The sequence below is a fragment of the Aspergillus pseudonomiae genome (assembly GCF_009193645.1).
Source record: "Aspergillus pseudonomiae strain CBS 119388 unplaced genomic scaffold BDV37scaffold_20, whole genome shotgun sequence".
In the NCBI taxonomy this organism is placed as follows: domain Eukaryota; kingdom Fungi; phylum Ascomycota; class Eurotiomycetes; order Eurotiales; family Aspergillaceae; genus Aspergillus; species Aspergillus pseudonomiae.
In genome coordinates this window covers 410,245-434,244 of record NW_022476012.1, presented here as the reverse complement: position 1 = coordinate 434,244, position 24,000 = coordinate 410,245, and the positions used below count along the sequence as shown (strand labels likewise).

The following is a 24,000-nucleotide window of genomic DNA, read 5'->3' as shown; positions in this document are numbered from 1 at the left end:
TTTTTTTTGACGTGTTGATCGGGTTTCTTTTCTTCCTTTTTTTATCTTTTTTCTTTGACTTGACTTATCCATGACGGGTAGTATACTGATATCAATATAGATAGGTGCGAAGGAAGTATATAGCAGAGTAATATATATATCGACAGATTAGCAGTGGAAGTTGGAGGAGGGAACTCGGCTATTATCCTCCCTAGACATGGGCATTCGGAATTTAGACAACAAATCCAACATGACCAACATTTTGTCAAATTACACTGGTCTAATCAACCTTCCACTTGAGCTGTTAATATATGTCATCGACTTTATGAGAAAAGTCGACTCTTTATTACCACTCTCTTCAGTCAGCGGGCTATTCTATTAGCTATATACCCCCAGTGTTTTCAGAACACTCAAGATAGCTTTCTCGAGTGCTGGGCTGGACCGCTTGGTTTAAATATCTCAGTCTCGGGTCGCCTCACACGTTCGAGCAATTGTTTATAAGATTCCGGAATGAATTACCCCTCGTGAGTGAATTGTCAATTACTTCTATAAATGTGCTGACTGCTTGCCCAGTTATCGAGAGCTATGACTACTTCTAAATCTATATTTATACCCTAGCTGAGTACGACCGCGATAAGCGCGAGATTTTTGGACATTTGGAGGCAAAAAGCTCCGCTACTCGATGATATTCCACTATTTCAGTGCTAGAGCGCGAGAACAGCGCATCGTCCACGAGAATACCTAGGATATTGAGACTCTGAAGATTACTCTACCATGCTTTCCAAGGCTAGAGATAGTATATCTGAGCTTTATCGACGATATTCAATCGCCCTTCCGCTGGTTTGCTGGCTATGTCTTTTTGGATGGAGTGAATTACCTAAAAGACCACCCAGTAAAGATTTCCACAGCTATGGTCGTGGCTAAGATAGAAGGGGTAGTTATCAAAACGTTTAAGATATCAGGGTTTTATTCGCGCGTTAGTGGCAGGGACCTTCCCGTATTAGATCTGCTTAAGAACACTCTTAGTAACGTTCAGGAGCTAAAAGCGATCAATAGCTCCACGATATTAGAGCCATTGAGTCAGATTATGCTTCCCTCGCTCCAGCGATTTGAGATAGGATCTTACTGACTATCCTTGGAAACCATCGACAGCTTTGTCCGGCAGTATGCGAACTCGCTGCGTTTTCTCCACCTTGAAGACACCTGGCTCCTACACAAAAGAATAAGTATAGATAGTATCTATTTATCTATAGTAAACACTCAGTATATCCTAAAGACCTTAGCTGGGGTGTAGGACGCAGGCATCCTTGATCACAATTAACAGTTAACTGGGAGGAGTTTACAAGGCGCAGGTACCTAAAAAACCAGGCGCTGAAAGGAGGAATAAAAGTTTATATAATATATACTAAATTATACTATAGTTATACCATTATATATCTACCCAAGTTATTTAAATTCACTTCTCCGTATAGCTAAGTCTTAGCACCTCTTTCAATCCTGGTATCTATTGAGTTGCTAAAAAATATAGTCAAGATATTTCTTCTTCCAAGACTACAATAGAAGGTATGATCCCGACTTAATCTTACTATACGAGTACAAAATTATAGGTGAACCATAAAGGAATAAATATAAGTAAAGTTTATCCTTATTTATAGAGATGTATATAAGCTCAAGTACTCCTATATACTTATCCAGATAAATTTACTTTGTTTCATTATGCCTCAAGGTAGGTAAATGTATAAAATATGTATTGTTTTATGTTACATATCTATCTATAGCCAAGAATAGTAAGGTGTATTCTAAGCGGCGGGTCTTATTTTAGATATTACAAAATCTTGGATAACATGAGATAGTAGTATATATTTGCCTGGCTTTTCTTAATTTTATATTATTTATTTTCTAACTCCTAAGTCCTTCCAGTTTCCCTGCGGGTCAAGAGGGAAGATAAGAGAGACCATATTATTACCTACTAGCGCAAAGCTTATCAACTGTTCAATTTCTATTATTCAAAATAGGGCTGGTATATTTTTAGATAGCAGGGCGTTTAGAGCTCTTAGACAATAAACTATAAGATAGCCCTTGTAAGGACAGAGTAGCTTATACCTCTATCCCACACGGGGTCGAGTCTTCTCAGCGGGGAGCACTGATCCGCCCAGGAACCATCGTCGATCGTGCAATCTAGACACGACCCACTCAAAGGTTACTAGTCAAGGTTCGCACAACATTAATAGTTTTTTGTGTGGGGGCGTATATATGACATAGATTACTTATTACCGTTGATTATCTAGTATATTAAGTAAGGTTAAATATATTAAGGGTTTTTTTAAGCGGGGTAGTATAGATGACGAATATTACATATTCTATTATAATAAGAATTACTAGCTGATTACTCATTATAGTTAATAATATTGAACTTATAGAGGGTATTTTTAAGTAGGGGACGTATATATGACGAAAATTATGTTTTCCTTCTTCTTCTCGACAAGGAACCTATCTTTTATCTCTCCTTATTGCACCGTTGCTTACCGCTGCAAGATACTTAATCTATTTGTATTTTAAGCCTTTAATTTGTTTCGCATTACTTTGGTAAAATTTCTGAGTCGATTAAGATAGGGTAAATCTATGATTCTTCCTGCGTCACATATAGCACTTACCACTTAGGGGTACTAGGGCCACCCTCTCTAATTAAGTTTACTTTTCCAAAGTCTTGTTGCACCGTGTCTCTAAGGACCTCTAATCATACGGAACCAGTCGCTGTTTCTTTTATTGGTCATACTCTGGCTATAGCATATATATTAATATATATATATATTAGAAATCTTATATAAGTACAGACAATATCTTCTTTAATAGTTAATAGATTACTCGATCTATCTCAGTGACGAGGTATGTAACTATAAAGTGGGAAATAAGTTACTATATTAATTGAATGTATTTAGTATAAGTACTATTAGCTAGTAAGATGGTTGTCTATTTGTTTTGTATTGCGTGTTAGCAATACCTCGACTTCTATCCAGCGAAAGATAGTACTCTATCAGCGGGACTTGTTATCTATAGGAAATGCACCTATCGAAGAATTATTGGGCATTTAGTTTATCGACGTGATAGAGTCCTTAAACTAGCTGCGGCTATAGGACTGAGGAAATCGTCCTATAATTTCAGATAGTATGACAATATTCACATGGAAGGGTGGCCAGACCTTAATATATACAATATAATAGGTCATTCTATGTCTTCAATCTTTAAGTTGAGTATCTTTAGTTGTATCTTGAGAAGGTATATATAGTCAAGGAAGCCATGAGCTGGGTTTGTATTAAACGTCTCCAGATTTATATTTAATATACTATTATATATAGCCTTGTTAATTTATATATTATATTATAAGTCAAGCCTCTATATATCTCGGTGTAAGATAGTCTACACTATATATAAATTTAATTGGACAATAAGTTCCAGCCGCCTCTAAGATAATTATATACTAAGTGTATTTTTCTTCGGTATTAAGCCCGCGAATCTTAGATTAAGGGCACTTTTTTCAGAGTACAACAATAAATAAAGTTACTTTAGAAAAAGCAATTATTAATATTTCCTATTAATAATACTGCTTAGTTATTACTAAAGCTCGATCTATTAAATCGCCATATGCCATGGGGTATGCACATCTCTAATTATTCTTTTCTAATACTGGTTGAATCCTCACGAAAACCTTCTCGCCCAGGACGATTATGGACTCGTCGGGTATAGGAAAATGTTGGATTAACCAACTTGCGTCATTATTTTTCGAGACTTTCTCCTTCTTTCGAACCACCATCACGCGCTCTATATCCAGACTGGCATTGCAAACTGGTAAGGAGGGGATGATATCAAGGATTTGAATTGGATGTTTGGAACCGCAGTATTCCTTAACTCGGCATAACTGGACGGGGTCCTAGTATAGGGAGTGTTGAAAAATGGTCTGTAGAATGTGACGGAGACAGTCAACTGTGGGAGTCAATGGCCACAAAGGTGATTCGTCCGCTCGATGACTGTACAAAAGGATAAATCCGTCTGGTAGATCTCCTCCCTGCATGGTAAGGAGCCGGGAGACATTCTCACGCGTTTGATATATATAGTGGCAGATGAACTCTCTGCGAATATATTCCAACACATCCGCAGGGGTTCCTACCTCTGCCATGGGACCGTCGTTCGACAGACAGGGGCATTCCAGAACAGTGCAGAATATCGGGCTGGAGAGTATCTTGACTACTTTAGACCCGACTGCGAGTAATCGATGCCAATGGTGGCAGAAGGCAGCGTATATAGTCTAAGCATCTCACAATTTCGATACCTGTGGCAAGTTTCAGTATGAATCTGGGTGGCCAAAAAGGTTACTCCCTTCTGGAGGCGTGAGATTACTCCAGTATATTGAGTCTCTGTAGTCCAATGTATAAAGGACTATATTGGACATCATTGGCATGTTCTCACGTAACTACAGACAATCTAGGTTATGCTATACAATGTCCTGGTCTCTGAGCCTATCTGTAGTCTAGGCGAACGCGATGTGTTTCGGAGAGTAACAGAATATTATAGAATTATACCGAATAACGTAATTAAAAAAAAAAAGAGTAGGCTGGAAATTAGGCCGACGATGTAATTTTATCCTACCAACTATTAGGATTTGGATAGAAGGATGCACTTTATTACTAACCCGCCGAGAGAAGCTTCTATAGTCCAGTTCGTGTTCAACTGGCTTGAAGCTGTTATCGCGGTATATATAATTCGTCTGTTATTCTTCTCTCCCCTTCTAGATTTCCAACTATCTCGTGTTCCAGTCACAGACCAACTTATATAACTTTGATGTTAAACTGATATACTAGGTCATAATCGCTTGCGCTAATTATACAGACAGGGTATTAGTACCATAACCACTCGCAAGGAACGCTCAAAGACAGGTATATTCTATGCGCCCCTTAACCGTGTAGTAGTTCTAATATCTAGCAGGGTATACAAGCTGCCTGAGCCGCAAGATCAAATATGACGAGAAACACCCCGTCTGTGGTCAATATTCTGGGACTCCATTCCAGTGTAGATAGGGTGTTTTGGCTTGGAAGGACATCCAAGATACAAGAAAGTGAGGCAGCGCAGCGCTTTCATCCCACAAATAACTAAAACTCAATCTTAAAGATAGTGGACTTAATCCCGGCTACTATTAACTCAAGCCAGGTACTGGGTAGTTGTATTCTTGCCTCGACTTTAAAGAACGACTTCTTCTCTTCTCCCAGTTCCTTAACAGGAATGCATTCCTATTATCAGGCCCCGAGACGATGTACCTGGAATGGTTTTCAAGTTTTTCCCTGGTAAAAGTCCTCGGTAAGAAATACCCCTGGAGTAACTTCCGGTATATAAGCTAGGTTAAAGCTCTGGAAGAGCCAGTAGTAAGATTAGGGGTCATGGCACTGTCTGCGACCGAGATGAGCTGCACTGTACGACTACTGAACGCTAAGGACAATGGGCGCATATACTATAGCCTGGCTGTACAGTATATAGAAGATACAGTCGCGAAATTGATCATAATACCAAGTTATGTTAAGGCAGTCCTTAGCGGTATATTTCTAATAATTGTTTACGAATAGAGATTCAGGTTATCGATCTCCAAGTTACAAACCTACATCCAAACCCTTCTAATGTACCTGAGGCGGTTGTCAAATTCAGATCAAAGGCAATCCATGGATTTAACTGATTTAATAAAAAACCCCTCTTTCACTCCTTTTTACGCCCAAGTCGTGCTTTGGTATCTGTAAGAAGAGTTCCCCGTTCGAGCCACCTTTCTGTATGCTAAGCTCTGTCCTAGATATCTTGAGTTAAGCTATATAAATAGTGATCTTTCGTTTAGACTCATGGATTACTTCCTAATATATAGAGGAGAATCCTAACTGCAAAATCTATTTACACTTGGCCGGTTTTTCTATTACGCAATCCACGGGGATCAATACCCCCTTGAGGAGTAGAAAGATGATCTTTATAACTATACTTCTCTAGAGCTCGTGTATTACAATTATGTTTTTCGACATCGTATTCTACAGCTATTTAGACGGATGAATTCGAAGAAGGATATTAGGACTGATATTGTCATGGTTTAAAAAGAGCTTCTTGCTATTTAGAAGGTATAGTTCTCGATATTTTACCATTCGGTTCTAACGTTAGACAGCAACGCTGATCGCTTATCCAAATATATTCTAAGCTATTCTATCTTTAGAAAAACCTAATAGAAGCCTTCTACTATAGTAGAACTTTCATAACTCTCAGTGAAAGCCTAGCGGGATACTATACCAATATCTTTCTAATAATGCGACTGTTTCCTAGCCACATTATATTAGCAGAAAAGAAACAGTCCACGTTATCAGAGCTACCCAGGATATACCACACTATCCGTGAATAGTATCCTATGGACCCGACCATAGGGCTTTCCTAGTATCTTTTAATCGCAGGCCTCGAGACGAGTGATCTGATTCACTAGGAATAGGCAGAAAACTACCTGGGGAGCTTTAGTATAGAATAGAAGACATACAAGTGGGTTGTGGATATTCTTAGATTCGTATGAAATCAAGATATAAGACCTGGACTACTGGAAAAGAATATATATTTTCTCGAGTTTATACAATTAGCTAGCTAGGATAAATATAATCAAAAAATAGGAGCAATATATTCTTATCGCTATCTATTAAAATGCGGTCGAACTTTATCTTAACTCAGCCTTTGCGATTTTCCAATCCACAACGATAGCTTCGTACTTTAAATTATCTTGTAGTAAATCCAATGTACATAGCGCAAGATTTTTACCGACCGTGAGATAGATCTTGAAAACCTCCTCCATACCGGTAGCGTTAGTAAAGGACACATGGTGCGTGACTACGTCTTTCTCGCGTACAGGTATACAGAATATGGCGTGGATTCCGGGAAGAACGTAGCTCACGTTATCTTGAAGCGTATTAGTAAAGATGCATGGATATGGATTAGGCTGAGAGAAATGTTACCGAAGTCGGTCGAAGCCTGAATATAGTTGGGGTCTCTCTTCAGGACATTTTAACTATAACTGGCTATATGGTCATGGTAGAGCCCACATAGCGTGTCATTAACAAGAAGATTGGAGTAAGCCGATTTACTATGCTCTTGTCAGTTATTGTTTCGCAGTGGGGACGTAGGAAAACTCACTTCTTGAGATCTAGCTTGTATCCTGTTGCTAGATCCCCTACCTCCAAGTACGCACAAAGCCAACTGGATAGTTTGTAGAGGTTATTGATCTTGGGAGCTCGGCATTGCTAAATGATTGATATTTAACCAGCGATAATATTGGTTCTCTTAGGAGTATCGAGAATGGTACAGTGGATCTTCTGATCTAGATGCAATTGCTGGTAGAGAAGGAATATATTATTATACCTAGTAATCACCACGTCCAGGGTATTGGCCCTGTTCCAAGGGTTAGCAGCAGGGTATACAGTTCGCCTAAGATAGTGAGCTACCTTTGACTGCTTCGCAACCAGCCGAGCCCCGGCAGCTCTAACCGCACCGTGGGTATTATAGTAGTAATAATAAGGTATTGGATAGCTGTTACATATCAGTTGTTAACACTACGAAAGACCTGCCAAGTAGACGACCCAGGATACCAAGTACTCACGATATTAAGGCCGCATCGGCTCCTTCAAACGCACCAGCATAAAGTAAATCAAGCTTACCACCTCCGTGTTCCTCTGCAGGTGTATTAACAATTCGAATTCTCCCAGGTTGACTTATCGTTTTCAGAACAGCCACCGAGGCTAAAAAAGCCGTTAAGCTCATAATACCAATGAGGTTGTGTCCATATGCGTGTCTGATGTTAGGCAATGCATTGTACTCGGCACAGAAGACTATCTCACGCTCTCTTAATCCAAATTTAGCTTCGAAGAAGGTGTCGAGTCTATAGGCGTGGCGCGTGACTTTAAACCTATTCTCTTCCAGGATCTCGCACAACGTATCGTGAGCAATGTGCTTTTTATAGGCTAGCTCCGGATTCTCCTAGATTTACAATAGTCAGAATTATTCCTAGTCACGGTCAGTCAGGTTGCTCACCCGGCGGTTGGCCTCCGCGAGTCTCTTGGAGGCTTGCTCGATAGCCATATCAATGTGGTGTTGAACTTCCGAGAAGCTAGTTATTTTTGTCGATGATTACTTGAACTTATGCAAGGATTTGGCAATGCCAGTGTGAGGTTGAAGAAGAAGGTAGCCTGGAGAGCGTATGCGTACTCTTTATTAAATACCGTTAGTCGCAGGGACATGGGGCCTTATCGTAGACTGCCGATTGGCCCGCCCCTGTGTTTAATTATTATACAAGCCTCGAGATAAGCTTACCAATCGGTATCGAGAAGAATGTGGTATTGGACTAAATGGAATTCTGTTACGAGGGTATCTATTCCCCGCGTTTTAATCACTCAATATAGGCTCCCTACACGAGAGCCCCTTTTTCTAGGATACGAGGGAAACTCAATCCTGTCGGGTAAAGGGGTATCCTAAGTCTGCCAAGGTCATTAAAGCTATAAAATAGTGTAGCCACAGAGGAGGTTGGCAGCCTTCTCTCTATTTTTATTAACTTACAGAAATAAACAACGACAAAGGGGAAATAATAATGCCAACTTTAAAATTATCCAAGGACAAGATATGGCATATTGAATTTTAGTCTACAGACGTATCGGAGATCCAGTCTATCTTTGAGGAGAACAAAAAGCTCCTGCGCAAAATCAACCTTATACTTATGCCTTTAATATATAGATACTATATACTGCAGCTTCTAGATAAGTTAACTTTTAATTTCTCTTCTTAACTGGGTATAGTTTAAGATCTGAATCTTCATAGATCCCAATACAGCTGGACATTATCGGTCTTCTATTTCGGATATATATTCTAGATATAACCAAGTTGCTGGTTGGCCGTAAAGCTTCCACTAGGGAAATACCTTACTGCAACAGTCTTGGTCTAGGGGGCCATTTTGATATGCCATAGTACGTGTCAAAACTTTGCGAGGTTTATAATTGTTCGATTTCTTCTTGGCGTCTTGGAAGCTACCATTACCCTAGGGTTCTCTCTCCTAGTTAATATATTCTATAGAAGAGACGAGCAGCCGCTACGCTAGAGCCTATAGTTTACAGACAACTGTATCGCGAATGTGATTGGCGATGTGATTAGCTACGGAATTAATTATATCCAGTTCTCACTGGTACTATGGAGACTTCTCTTTCTTATTCTCGGGGCTATCATAGTTACGTATTCCGTCTTTTTTGCACCTTTCCTTCTGGACTCTCTTTCCAAGGCACAATTTTTGAACGACTATAAAAAGATAGTATTGATACAACAAATCACAAGCGACCCCTCCGGCGCAACGGACGAGGATATATTTCGAAGATACCAAATATTTGAAGCCTTACGAAATCCACAGTCCTGGCTGCTGGTTATATATATCTTCTCCGTCAATATATGCAATAGCGGGATCACAACCGTGAGTTCTCTCTATTACTGCAAGCAACCTCTATTGATAGCTATTCTTATAGTTTAACAGCCTGCTTATCAATGGTTTCGGCTTTAATCCGTTGTAATTACTACTCCTTTAAATGCCGCTTGGCAGCTGCTAGCTTACTGTCCTAACTATAATATCTATCATCGCTACAACCTTCCTAAACTGCCGTATTGTCTTGATGATGTGTTCATGTTCTATATTATTAGTAGGAATGATTCTTATCCACGTGCTGAACAATTCCGAGGTCTACTCGCGGTTGGCTAGTATATACCTGGCCGCCGTCTTTGCTGCAAATACACCAATGTCATTGAGCTTAATTGCTTCCAATATTGGCGGCTTTATAAAAAAGGCGACTGTTAATGCAATGCTGTTTATAGCTTACGGCTTGGGTAATATTATCGGGCCATAACTGTACTTAAGCTGGCAAGCTCCTATCTACCCGGTAAGAAGCTGAACGTAGCTGGTCATTTTATGTATGCTAACGCGGTCTGCGCAGGTGGGGATCTTCTCAACGATTGCGGGGTTTTGCAGTGGTATTGTCTTTCTCACTTTTTTATTGACCTACTATAAGTACGAGAATTGGAGACGAGATTCAAAATCCAAGCATCAGACCGACACAGCGTCTAAGCAGGAGAGACCTGCGATAGCTATTAACACGATAGATAAGGAAAACCCACAGTTTCGGTATATTTTATGAATGTCGTCCTCAAATCTGTCTCGTTATAACATCGTTATTTATAGGCTTGGTATGCGAGAAATATAGCCAACTTATTATCTTGGTAATGGCTGATCTATCGTAGAATACACCGCTTTACCTAACAATCTGCGGATATACTCCCGCGACCCACCCTTTCTGTCTAGTTCCAACAGGCCTGTTCTTAGTATTCTAAGTTAAGCCGGCTCAAGTCTATTAACGTCACAATCGCCCATGATACTTTTAAATAAACCATGTTTTCAACCAAGGAAAACTGTCAATTAACTTTTACTATTACCTTTCTCTACTCTACAGCCCACAGCTACATCTCAATACCCGAATAGTATCAGTACCTAATTTGCCTCGCGGGTGGAATGAGCTGAACTCGATATAACATACGGATCCCAGTCTAGGCTGGGAAACCGTTCCACAGGGGTGGCACAGGCGGTAATTTGCTAATGGGTTGTTAATTATATTCTATATCTCTTTGTTCAGTAGATATCATTAAGCAAATAAGCAAAGCTTGTCCAGATCGGTCCACTGGAGGTGGGTAAGGGTATCGGATACACCGGTTTGAGGCTAGATATATACCGTCACCCCAGTTGATTGGGATTCACTGAGGTTTAGTTAAGGGGGCCATAGCGGAGACCCTTGCCGTGGGAAAAGGCTCTTATTGGCCTACTTTCTACCCGTTGGACTATCTTCGGTGCAACTTCGATGCGTTGGACGCGGAAAACGAAGCCTCGACCATCTACACATCCGCATTCTCCGCAACCTCCACCCCCTTGAGGGTTTTAATAAGATACACTAGATCTCTCGAGATGCAACATGCAATATAAAAAATGGCCTAGTTTTAATCTCCGTGGTACTTTATTCCAACTAGATCTCCAAGACGTTTATCTAAGAGACCTTACATATACACATATGTACTTAGATAAGCCGCAGCAATGGAATGCCGTATTGATATCTATTACTACTATGTTCCCGTGTCTTACCGGCAAGGTATGTCCATCTTTACCACCCTGATCCATATTTTCCAAGGCTAACATTTTATCACTACTTAGCCCTTGAAAAAATGGGTAGGGACCTATCGGGATGGCCAACCCCCGATTGGACTGTCAAGGACGACGAGAAGATCTGTCAAGATTACAGTGTAGAAACCGCTATACTGTCTATAACAGCCCCGGGAACTAGTATCTTAAAGGGCGCTAAGGCGGCTAAGCTCGCCAGAGACTGCAATATCTATATCAAAGGTCTCAAAGATAAGTATACTAAAAACTACAGCTTCTTCGCTATATTTCTAGACCTGCTCGATACCAAGGTAGTATTAGAAAAAATCCGCTTCTCACTCGACTATCTCGATACCAACAGTATAATCGTTTACACTCGCTATAGCAATAGCAATTACTACCTTGGTTACCCCAAGCTGACCCCTATCTGGGAAGAACTGAACCACCGCTTAGCAGTAGTCTTCGTCTATCCTACCCACGGCGTCGATACCATCCTTGTTAACAAGATGCTTCCCTAGCCTATGATCGACTACCCGCACGAGACAACCCGCGCCATGTGCGACCTTATTACCACCGACACCATCCGCAAGTTCCCTAACTGTAAGGTGATCCTGTCCCACAGCGGTGGTAATCTCCCGTGGCTGGCCCATTAACTGGCGATTATGCTACTAGACTTGGGATTGTCGACAATACCGCGTGAGCATTTCCTCGAGAATATACGCATATTCTATTTTAACCTGGCACTGACAGATCACAAGATCTAGTTACTATTACTACGGGACTTTACTAAGCCGGGTTATATTTTATTTAGAAGCGACTTTCCCTATGCTCCGGAAGTGACGGTGAAAACGTTTAGTTATGGGTTAAGTAAGGTAAAAGTATTGGATAAGGACCGCGATGATATTAACCGCTAATCTAGTCTTAAGCTATTTCCTCGTCTTCAGCAGTACTAATAATGTGGCGCTTTATTAGAAGAATGGTTAGTATAGTAATAGAAAAAGAATTATTAGTATATAACATAAAATTATATTACGAGGAAAGAAAGATAATAAAAGAGAGTCTAGATATATTAATCTAATTATATTTATACGCAGGTTACTTTTTGCTACATTTTCAATCTATTCTTTATATAAATTATTACTATCGTTAAATGAGCGCCTATATCAATGCTAGAAATAGGTGTCGTATAGTTCGAGTACCGAGGCCCTTTCATAAGGCGGGAATGTAACCCAACAGAACAACCAATGACATCACCTTACGCTGACCAGTAGGACACTAGACCAGACTATCTTCGGTCGAACTTTTGGTCCACATGACCAATGCCCTTAGTCCAACCACGCGGGGCGCGGGTGGATCTCATTCCGCAGACCGATCCCAGTTGAGCTCCGCTTGACAGTTGATATATACAAGCCTATGCGACGTAACACTCCGCAAGTGTCTTGAGATCTAGACTTATACCATCTGCTGGAGTCACATATCATCTGCTTCCAAAAACGGGTGCCCAATATTCACTAACTTTGACCCTGATCGAGGAATATTGACTACAGGATTGGTCGAGAACACCTCCTGCAAGAATGCCCTCTTCTGCTTTGGCCTGTCAGTTGTGTTGCAGGTTAGTGTCAGCCTAGTCTATCATTGCATGGATTAAGAAACTGCTCATTGCATCTATCTGCGACTAGGAGGAAGGTCAAATGGTATATAGCCTCCGGAATGAACCCATTCTGCGACATCTATGAATAACAAGCCTGCAGCGACCGAACTTTCCCGCAATGTAAGGTCTGTGATCAAACGGGCTAGATATGCAATTACCCACTGGGACCGGCAAGACCAGGACCTAAAATAGGTGAGAGGCCCCGGAGCTGTCGCAAAGTCGCCGACAGCTAACCGTGCAATTGACAACATTTAGGGTCTCTACAAAAACAACAAAAGGCCCAACAGGTAAATGCGAATATATGGACCGGCCAGTATCACCACTCTTCTAATCAATTGTATACTACTTCTTCCAATCTACAGCACAGTCTTTCTGATACATTGGACAATATGGAAGAAGATGATGGGTCAATTATAGAGAACGTTACTCGGAATATTACGCCGGGGAATGATATACAAAAAGAACAGCGATAACGTAATATTCTTGATCTTGTATTCGTACTCTATCTATCCTACCAAGTCGCAACTTCTGATCAGGCTCAGCAGCAAAGCCCCAGCTCTTCAAATAGTCAGGTCGGTCTTTCACGTCAAGCATGCAGAGTGTTAGACATTTCGCAAGATACTATGAATCAAATATATAACTGTCGGCTATGATCCAATTTGCTCGATGACTTGTTAGACTAATTATATAAATAGAATTCAACTGTTTTTCGACAATATGGTCGCTATCAATATTTTCCACCAACCTTCATTCGCGGAAAAGCTTTTTAATATCAGTTCCTGCACCGAGCTGACTGCTCTACTCGCCGCTATGGCCAGTTATATCTCAAGGTTCGCCCGGCCTATAGTAAATGGCCTAAGCAATGATACGGGCCAGCCAGTAGCGAGCCATGACCGCCAGCTAGCGTATTTTCTCGACATCGCTTTTAAATACATCGACAAAGCCCTGATAGACTATGATAATAAGGTACCACCACTATCCATTATTCAAGCTCTTATCGTGGCAACGCATTGTCGATTGACACAGGGTGTTCGCGGCAAAGTATGGAGGTCTCTGGGGCTGTGTATAAGTTTGATGTATAAATCGAACCTGCACTGCCTTGATTGTAGAAAGACTCCAAGAGTAAAGGATATTCTCTAGTAGCAAGAATTCGAGGAAAACCACCGCGCATTTTAAACTATCTAGGAAATGGATATTTTTGCTAGTACTATCCGTCGAATACCCACAGCTATCGATTGGAACTATATGGAAGTATTACTACTAGTTGACAACGAGCACTGGTTCTCTGGGCAGCCCATCTCAAGTTGCTTTATACAGATAGATCCGAATAAGCGGTGGAAGGCCCTGCAGGAGAGTGGTTACCTGTCCACCAAGACATGGTTCCTTGTGATAAACTCCCTCATGAAGGAAGCACAAATCGTTCGTGACCTGCACGCCGCGTCAACCACAGAGAATAATAAATATTCTTATCGTGGTCAAAAACCAACTCAGTATTCCTCGAGATCTGCATTTCCCACGGAACGTTTTTTGGAGTTGGAGACATTTGTAAATGCAATTTACTGCTTTAATATAGCCTTACTCAATTATCTCTAATATCGCGATCAATATTTAGCATTTGAAACACCGGTTTAAGGATAAATTAAATCTTAACGTCAGCAGCATTGTTCTATTTACAATATCTACGTCATGACTTAATTGGCGTATTTGATGATCTATAGAAACGATACTTTCCTTCTCCAAAGTGGCCGGGCTCCAAGGAGGAGTGGTCAGCCTGCCGAAATTTATACTGACTGGACGCCTTTATATTTACCTAATATAGAAAATAGAGTACGCTAACAATATTATAAGGCTACGGATCGTATCTTGAGGATTATTAATCAGAGCTGCGCTGAGTATATTCAGTATATCAATCCTTTCTTACCAAGTACTATATAGCTTACAGCAGCTGTACAGTTAATTCGGAAATATCTTACTTAAATATATTTCAGCTAGAGCCTTATAAGGTCGCGCTTTAACGTTCTCCACTTAATCTATAAACAATATATGGAATTTTGGGATATCCAAAACGCACTCTAGAGAAACCTCCAATTGATCTGGGAGCAATTAAAACTCAAGTATAAGAGAAGGGAAAATTAGGAGTCTTCGCTATCTAAAGAGACCTCACGGCAAATATTGAAGAACACTGGACTAATAAACTAGATTAGGCCTAACCGAGATAGTCACCGCACCGAGCGCAACGCGACTATGGTCTAGACACTCATATAACTTACTCAATATTTACCAGAAATGCTTAATTATCCACCTAATAGTTTAGCTTACATTGACCCCGAGCTAGAAATCACCCGTCGAAATGGCATGTCATAATATCTAGGACCAGGTACTATAGAAGTATTCGACGCTATGACTTCATTGCATCCCAGCGGAAACCAGAATTTAGAGATCTCTCTGAGTGCTGTGGACTTTACCCTTGTGAACCCAATATATTAGCTCGATCAGATATTTAATTGGCCCACCTTTGACTTCCCTAGCGGATTACAAGGCTTATTTGCGGGGAGAAATGTGTTCTGATACTGTCCCTTGGACATAATTTCGCCGTAGATGCCTTGTCTTCTGTACCTTATTTAATATATATTGTCTCGCCTAGCGCTATACAACTTTAAAGGGTTGGTCTTATTTACTATCCACTGCATCCTTAAAGCGATGACATGTCTTAATGTCTGCCCGGGTTTTTTATAAAGGCGAAGTAGCCTACTATGGCAATTTAGAGGGTTAAAACTAAAGAGGGGGCGCTAGACCCCGCCTAACCTCTCTCTATCTTTTTCTAAAGTAGCTTAGAGCGAGCGTCTTTCCGAAGATTTTAAGAGCTTCTTTTACTTTATCTCTAAAACTAGCCTTGGTAGTACTCTCCAGAGCTGTCTTAGCATTGATTACACTTCACTATATACCTAAGCTATGGTATTACAAATCTAGGGCACGCGGGCGTGTCTTTTGATATGAGATAATGCTTGGTAAATTATCTAGGGGAACGAAGGTAGTTATATAATATAATGTAAAGCTGATCCTTTCAATACACAGTATTCTATTATCTAATAAAATAAGAGACCTCAGGGGTTTCTCTATATTTAGTAGGATCCCGGAATAGGGGCTATGCGCACTCCCAAGATTATTTTACAGGACGGTGATAATATAAGGATAGAGATTGAGAATATTGGAACATTGTTAAACAAGGTCTACTATAATTAAATGTAAATTACGACTTGTGTGATACAGTCTCAATCAAATAGAACCTCTTGTATTTCCGGATCTCAATTGAACGCCCTTTAAGCTTTTTATTCTTTCTTAGAACAATATTTCTAGTCATAAATTTTAATCAATACACGGAAAGCATATCGTCCCAGTCTCTTGCACCGTCTTCTATGCCTAAAGCAATCGAACTCCACATTTGCTATGCATTACCTACCAGTAAAATACTATACCTAGGACCTTAGTGACAAGAATACCACGGTGTCCCTGGATTTTTACATTTCTATAGCAGTGGTGGGACCAAGCCTGGCCTGACACTATACATATACACTAAGCCAAGAGGAAAGAGATATAACATTGTTACGACTAGGTGGCTAAGCCGAAGATGCCCCTCATAACCATCAGAAGCTTTACTTCGCAGTCTTCAGCATTTACAAGAACCTGCAACGCTCTCCACGCAACAAAGCGATCCGGCCGTATTAACACAGCCCCCGATTCCTCTATCCCCCGCAATGTCTCCCAGTCAAAGTACAGATCCTCCCAATTCTGTCCAAACCTAATATACTCTACCTTTACTGGGACCCTCAACAAGGCGCTCACATCCTCCGCCGCCTTCTTCCATAGCCCACCACCAATTCCACTCGACAGGACAAACGAACCATAACCGGCAATATCGATCGTTGAAACCGGCTCCCCGGGGATCGATCTATTAAGCCAGGCATAAGAGAGTCTTAATCCAGGATACGTGCTAGGCTCATAGAACAGGACGCTATTCTCTATCGCTCGCCCAGAAAGGGCATATAGCGCAGACTCATCAGCGGTGTAGATACCTTGACTTATATAATATTGATTCAACTCAATTCCCAAGCTATGGAATTTATACGACGTATACTGCGTGTAAGGCTTGGTAATAGTTCGCCCCTTCCAGCGTTGCACTCTTCAACTCCTTAAGTAACATGTTCCGCTCCACCACATCGGCGGGCAGCATACCAAGGCATTTCCACACGGGATAGTGGTCACGGAATACCTGATTCGTCCTTGAAACGATTGAGCGACCAGCTGGCTGTCTCTCGGTAGAGTAGGTAGATAACAGCGACGGTAACGCAAGCCCTTTATAGATATATGCGATCTTCCAAGCGAGGTTGAAAGCGTCTTAGATGCAGGTGTTTAACCCGAGCCTGTTCAACAGTGGATGACGGTACACGGCGTCTCCGAGATAGAAGCTGGAAATCAAATGTGTCAATTAGCAATAATATATTTAGGGCTGGGAATGGAATGCGCAGAATGTCAACTTATATATTGTTCTCGGAGTATTTCTCGGTGACGGTCTTATTAATATACTACATTGAGACATTTAGGATCTCTGCCGGCGTATCATCGCCGATAAATTCCTGAACTCTTTCCTAAAGCGCACTATCTGACAACTTCTCGTGCGGCCGTCAGCGGTTTAGATTAGGAAATAGAATGAATATCCACTCGTTCCATGGCCTCACCATGCGTACGATTCCCATCCAGCTGACTGCCAGATGCTCACAATCTGGCTACATTACCCAGTGAAGGTTTCCTGTCCGGTTCTTAACCAGATAGGAGAGGTCGGCCTTCACGAGGATGTTGATTACTGCGCCTTAACTCGGCAGAACGGTTAGAAACAGGTTTAGCTACTTTACCACCTCGCTGCGGGCACCGTCCACGCTAAACAGATATCGCGTTCAAACTTTATACTCTTTATGCAATAATCTATTTACAACAATAGCGGTGATCCAGCTAGTTTCGATATCGTTAGTAAAAGAAATAAGTGCTGTGTCGAACCGGCACTTAAAGCTAGTTAAAGCTACATAACGGACCAGAACTGGCTCTAAGACGGTTTACGGCAGGTCGAACGGATCGCATGGACTGAATAGCTTATAGTTTCCCTATATATACCTTGAATAATTTATTCTCACTCGATGGAATGAAGAGAAGATAGTACCTTTCGTCGGGGATCGTTTCTCTAGGGATAGATGCGCGCGTACTCCTCGCCGGCCATACTGTGACACCATCAGGTGTATTGCATATGGTCTGTTCTCTTGGATCCGAGTTTCTCGAGTTCATCATATAACCCAATATCTTGTAGGTATTCTAAAGACAACGGGTGATAAGTATATAACATTTACTATGAAGGCGGATTACTGACCTAGTGCCACCATATTGGTGATATGCGCGCGAGGTGTATTTGCCGTTCCGGGCGCACTGCTGATCATGATACTTTGTAGTCCTTTATAACTAAGTACCACTCTAGCAACAGGCCTATTGAAATAGGGGTCGGGAGGGAGGTACCTACTATAAGATCCTAGAAAACAAGCCAATGCGGCGCCAGCAGGGCCGGCTCTAATAATTAGAAATTCGGTATTGACTACATCGCTCAAGTCGTGCACGGTGGTTGCTGTTCCCTCGTTGGTAAGGTAGGGTACCATAGTAGCTGAGTGTGTATATACAATAATATGGTTTCCTAGTAGAGTCCCACGTCTTTTAAAGTAGATTTACGTGGGTCTACCACGATGAATTGCATGGGCCGATTTCTGTGATAGCTGATATCGTAGCTCGGGAAGCCTAACCTACGGGACTCATGCATAGTTAATTATCCCGAAGATAGACCAATATATAAGTCTCCAGGTAACTCCTTCGGTGAAACGTTGTATTAATTTCGCTCATCGATACTGCCAGTTTGCGAATCTATAATTAGCGGATCAAATTACCTAATAGCTACCCTGCATTCCTTAGACGAGTGGCCGATACTCTGGTATTTCTCAAGTTCTCCGACACAGATATAAACAAAAATACAGTGCCGTGGCAAAAAGTGGTTGTTAATTATAGATGGTTAATGCAATTTGGACAGTATAAGGAGATATAATATATCCTCATTCGTTTTTAATCCTGGAAGTAACATGGCTTATTTGTGATCATTCGATATACTGAAAGCACCTCGACTATCGTTATATATAATTGTCATAACATATAGGAGTAGACCTGTCACCAGGCGAACACGTGTATTTACAGTCAATATTCCTAAGGATACTATCTAATCACTCCCTTAATAAACATCATATTGCATAGATAATATCTACAATCATACAGTTTTAAATCGCGGGAAAACATTCCGCTGGGTCTCCTCGAGCTCTTTTATAATGGTGGTCTGTCGGGCCTCCGACCATGGCTTAATCACGCAAGGGAAGTCCTTCGTATATACCAAGAAGCCCTCACTATAACCAATGTATAGGCTAAAGTTATATTTAGCCGGTTTTGCGTTCTCATCTATACCGGGCTCAATTGAAAATGCCCAGATAAGTTTCGCAAACGCTAAAAAAAGATTCCGTTCTGCGAGGTAGATATTAGGATAGATGCGACGTCCCAACCTATAACCGTAGTGATCGTGCCTTTTATAATCTAATGATACTGCAAGCTCAGGAGCCAGTATTGTCTAGCCCTTATAGTGGTCGGGATCAAAAACATCGGGGTTCGAGAACTTAGCTTCGTCGTAATGCATGCCCTATAAGTTAATAATAATAGTAATATCTTTAGAAATGAAGTAGCTGTCGATCCAGTCGTCTTAAATTTAATTAGCATTATTTCCCTCTATTTTTCTAAGAAAAGGGAGAAAGAAAGATGCACCTTCGGCTGCTACGTGGGGAAAGGCGAGAAGGATAATAGGACACTATCGCTAGGCTTCTTTCACGATCATCACCACGTATAACAGCTATATATAGTCGAACCACACCAGGATACAATCTTCGCCAATGACGCTATCAATTTCCACTTGTGCCTTCTTTAGTACATAACCCCACTTAATCATCGCATAGATAAATGCCAGAACAAGGGAGCTCGTGGTATCAAAGCCCCCTTCTATCAATACACCTCCAAGGAAGTAGAGTTAATATAGGTTTAGACCGAGTTTCTCCTCTTAGTCCAGTAGAGAATCCATAAGCGAGTTTTGGCTTCCTTTCACCTTGCGGCGCTCTCGAATATAGTCAAATACACCCGAATATAAGTCGTTCATCTCCTTCCCTACATCTTTCGATCTCGAGTGCCAGTTGCCAAGCAGTCTCTGCGGTATATAGTGGAACAACGGGTAGATGTCAACTGGAGGAGTAGTACCCAGCTCCATTAACTGTGACCAGTTCTCCTATATTACAAAGGACTAATCAGATATAAATTTTTGTGATGCCCAGTTAACCAAATCTTACTATCATATCATATAGACGAGTCATGTGTAGTGTATCCACCGAGAATATCTATATTCCAAATATTACCAAAGCCCTTAGGAAAACGATTCAAAGAATATAAGCCTTCGATAACTAATATAAATAATAAATATATCTAAACTTATAATAATACTATTACTAAAGCGTTTAGAATGGCGCATATACTGATCCGGATACACATATATATCACGAAGCATCTGTACTGCTTCCGCATTCTGGACCTTAAGGTAATACTTCTCGACCATCGACTCCATGAAATGCTGGTGGATGATTTTCCGGAAGGACCGCCACTGCTGTCCATACTATATCACCAGGAGATGGTCTCCCGATATCATGAGATCGTGCGAGATATATAAGGCTGGTCGATTACTATATTTTACGCTTTTCTTATCGATAAGTTCTTTGATAATACAGTGATCGGTGATAACGACTACCGTGGCAGTGCCCAGTTTCAAGAAATATAGACCACTATACTGCTTCACCCACTCGGTAAATCTGTATTCAGGTCAGGACTTGCCATCGATTGGGATAGGACACAGATCCTTACTTCAAGTAAGATCCTTTCCGTGGAATCTGATGGAGATTGCCAAGCACAGGCACCGTTGGAGGCCCTGTACTCCATAGATATCAGCTCTATCTTGGTATTGCACTGGAGACCGCTATTCTATGGCTTTTATACCTGTAGGGAGGCGTTTATCCCTTCGGCCGGTTCTCAGAATGAGGGCCAGTAGACTAACTAAGGCTGGTACGATCAGGACACTGAGTATCGTGGCGAGTGTGCAGGCGGTTGGCGAATTTAAACCAGCTTCATGGGAGGCTGGCAAGGTCTTGTTTATAACTGGGTCGATTGACTCTGGCGAACGAGTTGGGGATTGCGGATACGGGGCCCCGCGTGCGACGGTTCATGCAGCATTCCGGCCCAACTTCGCGCAAATTTCGCGTTATCTTCCCGCACACTCTGCGGGGTTACATCCGCAGCGACCTCGTTGCTTGTCTATTGGTTTTCGGCTTGACTTTTAATAAATCCAGTCCCTTATCTGCCAGCATAGGACCCGACATATAATTACGTTAGACCTGATCATCAGTTCGGCCTCAGAGATCCAGTGTCGATATTTCCTATTTTAAGTTTCAACGGAGCTATCACATCCTGAGACGAAATGAAAGCGCCGTAGACTATCCACTAGTGGAACCAGAAATAGGGTGGGTATAATCAGAAGCTACGGTATAGTATTAAAGGAAAGTGTGCTTTTAACAGACTTTATATATATTACGGTCCACAGCTGCATATCTACCTGGAACTTTATATTAGAAAGTCCCTCTAGTATCAAAAGTACTGGCAGGAGGAGAAAGAAAGCGATAAATTAACCAAATCCTCATTAACAGTGCGCTTTTAAAAGAGACTTATCGCTCCCTATGCTAATAAGAATAACAGCCATATTATTGACACATAGACATATATAGCTTCAAGAACACGCGATTCTCGTCACTTTTAGTCATCGACAATATTTTAATAAGAGGAAAGATAACGGTACCGATGCCAGGAAAGACACCAGCTTTAGCCGCGATAGCTCTACCTCGAACGAGCTAAGTACATATAGTATAGGGCGGTAAAAGGTAAACTACTATTAGTAAAGTCGAACACGATTTCCCTTAAGCAGCGAATAGACTTATCTTATATCTCGCTTTCTGACTTTCTATACCGCTTTCCCAAGAATAAGAGCCATAATTCCTTAACCAAAACTATATTAGTCTATTTTCAATATCCAGCAGAGATACTATTACCTGTTTCCCTTTCTTGTCTTCAAGGTATTCTTATCGTCTATTAGATTGGTAAGGAAAAGATAGTATAAACATTCCTTCTCCTCAGCGATAAATATAGGCCCTAAAGTCTGCCAGTATAGATACTAACCCAGCACCTCATATGGTAGCCACGTTAGATAAATTTTCCGCCTATAGGAGGGACTTTGTACAGAAATAAAGTTGCATGTGCCGCTGCACTGAGTGCACCATATACTTGCTAGTCTTTCTGCTTGTGTGAAATGGTGTATTATATAACGTTGTGGAAATTGTTCATAGACAGGGTTAGAGGAATAGGAAACGAGGCGAGGCAAACAGCCCAACCATATTACTATATCGCTGGTGCCAGGATTACCAGCTCAATTGGTTGTGTCAAGCGTTTCGAAGAGTGCCCACACGTGATCCCAACAGCATCGCAACTATCAGGAGGTTATAACAGTCGACGTAGCCTGGTAATTTCCTAGAGAAGGATTATTCGTGTATATCCTTTGCCCAAGGATATCTTGCTACCTATATAGAACTCGATAGGCAGTGTATTTTACTAGCTGAGAAGCCGCTATCTCATGGATCAGAAAAAGACTAATAGTAGGCTAGTTCAGTATTTATTTGGGGTCGAAAAAGCGCAATGTAGGGTACCCTGCGATTGCTGCCTAACAATCACGAACGACGCACAAACATCGTCGGATAACACAGGGTTATCTAAAGAGCACCCAGCGCAGTCGGGCGATAGTCTGGGCGAACACGAACGTCGCTGGTTTAGAGGCCCCCACCCGACTACTGACCGCAGAGAAGCCACACGCCGGGAGGTTAGTAGTTGGGTAGATAACCACCAGCGAATCCCTCCTATTGTATGTCCGCGTTCACCCATTTTTTTGTGATTCGTTAGGGAAACTCCCCTTACCGCCCTAACCTTCCGCCCATTCAGTCCTCTCGCTCACCCTGAATACCCTGAATGCCACTACATTCCTAAACACCCGGCACATGCCAGAAGCACTAACATACTCTTCCTATTACAAACTGGCTATCCCTGCAACTTGAGTATACACTTTCGAAAAAAAAAGAGACAACAAATAGGTTTTTTAATCCTAGAATAGCTCGCAACTAATAGCAGCACCACGTCTGGCTGAGTTAGATTTAGCTGATTTTAATTTTATTGGTGGGACATGTTAGACAGCAGAAATAAATACACCGTGGGTTGGATCCGCGCCCTGCGTGTGGAATATGTTGCCGCACAGGAATTCCTCGATGAAGAGCACAGATAACCAACCAATTTACCTCCAAATAGTTACCTTTTTACGGGGTAAGAGAAATTTCAGCCCAATAACTTGTTGCTCAATAGGCTACTCAGATAAAGTATAAAATATATCAAAATTTCAAAAACAAGATATGGAAAGACAAAAAATTTTTTATTTAGATAGTGATATACCTTATTATATAGACTTTATTTCTACAATCCTAGCAATCCTAGCGCCTTCACTAGTCCCGTAATTACTGGTTTAGAGTAAAGTAGCTATGCACGCGCTAGCTGTAATACATAGTAATACTCATAGATTCATAACAGAGCTATTGCCCCCGATATCTACTAACTAATTAATCAAAATTCTATTTATCCTTATTATTTTATAACTAGCAAGACGATAGCGCTATCATTTATTACTCTCGTTATAGAAAGCAAACAATATAATATTCCCACTCAGTTCCTCTAGAAATACCAAAAGCTCGCTCTAGCATTTCTCAGGTTATCAGCTATCGTCATATCTAATATTAATGAAGATATTAGATATACTTTAGTTTATTTATTATATACGGGTAGCTACGAGACAGTAAGTTTACCTTTTAATAAAAATATATCAGATCTCGCTAAA

The 24,000-nt window shown here is 41.2% G+C and overlaps 8 protein-coding genes across 8 annotated transcripts in view; 4 read left to right on the top strand and 4 right to left on the bottom strand.

Annotated features, from left to right (window-relative positions):
• Positions 1 to 72, bottom strand: part of BDV37DRAFT_270398 (uncharacterized protein) — a gene marked incomplete at both ends in the record, with an annotated part of 3,509 nt that extends 3,437 nt beyond the window's left edge. The window contains one exon of the mRNA XM_032084553.1: positions 60 to 72. Coding sequence (XP_031943259.1) covers positions 60 to 72 — 13 coding nt within the window. The remainder of the gene's footprint in view (positions 1 to 59) is intronic.
• On the top strand, positions 11 to 503 carry BDV37DRAFT_244353 (uncharacterized protein). Its single transcript, XM_032081534.1, has one exon. The coding sequence runs from the start codon at positions 197 to 199 to the stop codon at positions 359 to 361; it is 165 nt and encodes a 54-aa protein (XP_031943258.1). The 5' UTR covers positions 11 to 196; the 3' UTR covers positions 362 to 503.
• Positions 504 to 826: 323 nt separating this feature from the next.
• Positions 827 to 1,167, top strand: BDV37DRAFT_84644 (uncharacterized protein). Its single transcript, XM_032091336.1, has one exon. It carries the CDS (start codon positions 890 to 892, stop codon positions 1,106 to 1,108), a length of 219 nt encoding a protein of 72 aa, XP_031943257.1. The 5' UTR covers positions 827 to 889; the 3' UTR covers positions 1,109 to 1,167.
• Positions 1,168 to 6,697: 5,530 nt separating this feature from the next.
• Positions 6,698 to 8,112, bottom strand: BDV37DRAFT_270397 (uncharacterized protein; the record flags this gene model as incomplete). The annotated part of the gene is made up of 6 exons (XM_032084552.1): positions 6,698 to 6,936; positions 7,047 to 7,120; positions 7,171 to 7,267; positions 7,298 to 7,563; positions 7,634 to 8,010; positions 8,065 to 8,112. 6 exons carry the CDS (start codon positions 8,110 to 8,112, stop codon positions 6,698 to 6,700), a joined length of 1,101 nt encoding a protein of 366 aa, XP_031943256.1.
• Positions 8,113 to 8,361: 249 nt separating this feature from the next.
• Positions 8,362 to 10,199, top strand: BDV37DRAFT_270396 (major facilitator superfamily domain-containing protein; the record flags this gene model as incomplete). Its single annotated transcript, XM_032084551.1, has 8 exons — positions 8,362 to 8,397; positions 8,669 to 8,787; positions 8,845 to 8,869; positions 8,969 to 9,079; positions 9,131 to 9,484; positions 9,618 to 9,891; positions 9,931 to 9,944; positions 9,999 to 10,199. 8 exons carry the CDS (start codon positions 8,362 to 8,364, stop codon positions 10,197 to 10,199), a joined length of 1,134 nt encoding a protein of 377 aa, XP_031943255.1.
• A 944-nt stretch (positions 10,200 to 11,143) lies between these two features.
• BDV37DRAFT_270395 (uncharacterized protein) lies at positions 11,144 to 12,120 on the top strand (the record flags this gene model as incomplete). The annotated part of the gene is made up of 4 exons (XM_032084550.1): positions 11,144 to 11,198; positions 11,261 to 11,688; positions 11,725 to 11,811; positions 11,971 to 12,120. 4 exons carry the CDS (start codon positions 11,144 to 11,146, stop codon positions 12,118 to 12,120), a joined length of 720 nt encoding a protein of 239 aa, XP_031943254.1.
• A 5,320-nt stretch (positions 12,121 to 17,440) lies between these two features.
• On the bottom strand, positions 17,441 to 18,553 carry BDV37DRAFT_270394 (uncharacterized protein; the record flags this gene model as incomplete). Its single annotated transcript, XM_032084549.1, has 10 exons — positions 17,441 to 17,503; positions 17,594 to 17,615; positions 17,646 to 17,698; positions 17,768 to 17,792; positions 17,823 to 17,955; positions 17,995 to 18,013; positions 18,070 to 18,088; positions 18,200 to 18,218; positions 18,274 to 18,354; positions 18,421 to 18,553. The coding sequence occupies 10 exons, from the start codon at positions 18,551 to 18,553 to the stop codon at positions 17,441 to 17,443; spliced, it is 567 nt and encodes a 188-aa protein (XP_031943253.1).
• A 653-nt stretch (positions 18,554 to 19,206) lies between these two features.
• On the bottom strand, positions 19,207 to 21,251 carry BDV37DRAFT_270393 (cytochrome P450; the record flags this gene model as incomplete). The annotated part of the gene is made up of 10 exons (XM_032084548.1): positions 19,207 to 19,557; positions 19,588 to 19,626; positions 19,855 to 19,991; positions 20,115 to 20,259; positions 20,311 to 20,315; positions 20,460 to 20,598; positions 20,650 to 20,833; positions 20,886 to 20,949; positions 21,018 to 21,097; positions 21,178 to 21,251. The coding sequence occupies 10 exons, from the start codon at positions 21,249 to 21,251 to the stop codon at positions 19,207 to 19,209; spliced, it is 1,218 nt and encodes a 405-aa protein (XP_031943252.1).
• Between the last annotated feature and the right edge of the window lie 2,749 nt (positions 21,252 to 24,000).

What these genes read in the sequence shown, in the direction of transcription:
- BDV37DRAFT_244353 (XM_032081534.1), top strand. Translation starts at nt 197, where the DNA reads ATGGGCATTCGGAATTTAGACAACAAATCCAACATGACCAACATTTTG.
- BDV37DRAFT_84644 (XM_032091336.1), top strand. Translation starts at nt 890, where the DNA reads ATGGTCGTGGCTAAGATAGAAGGGGTAGTTATCAAAACGTTTAAGATA.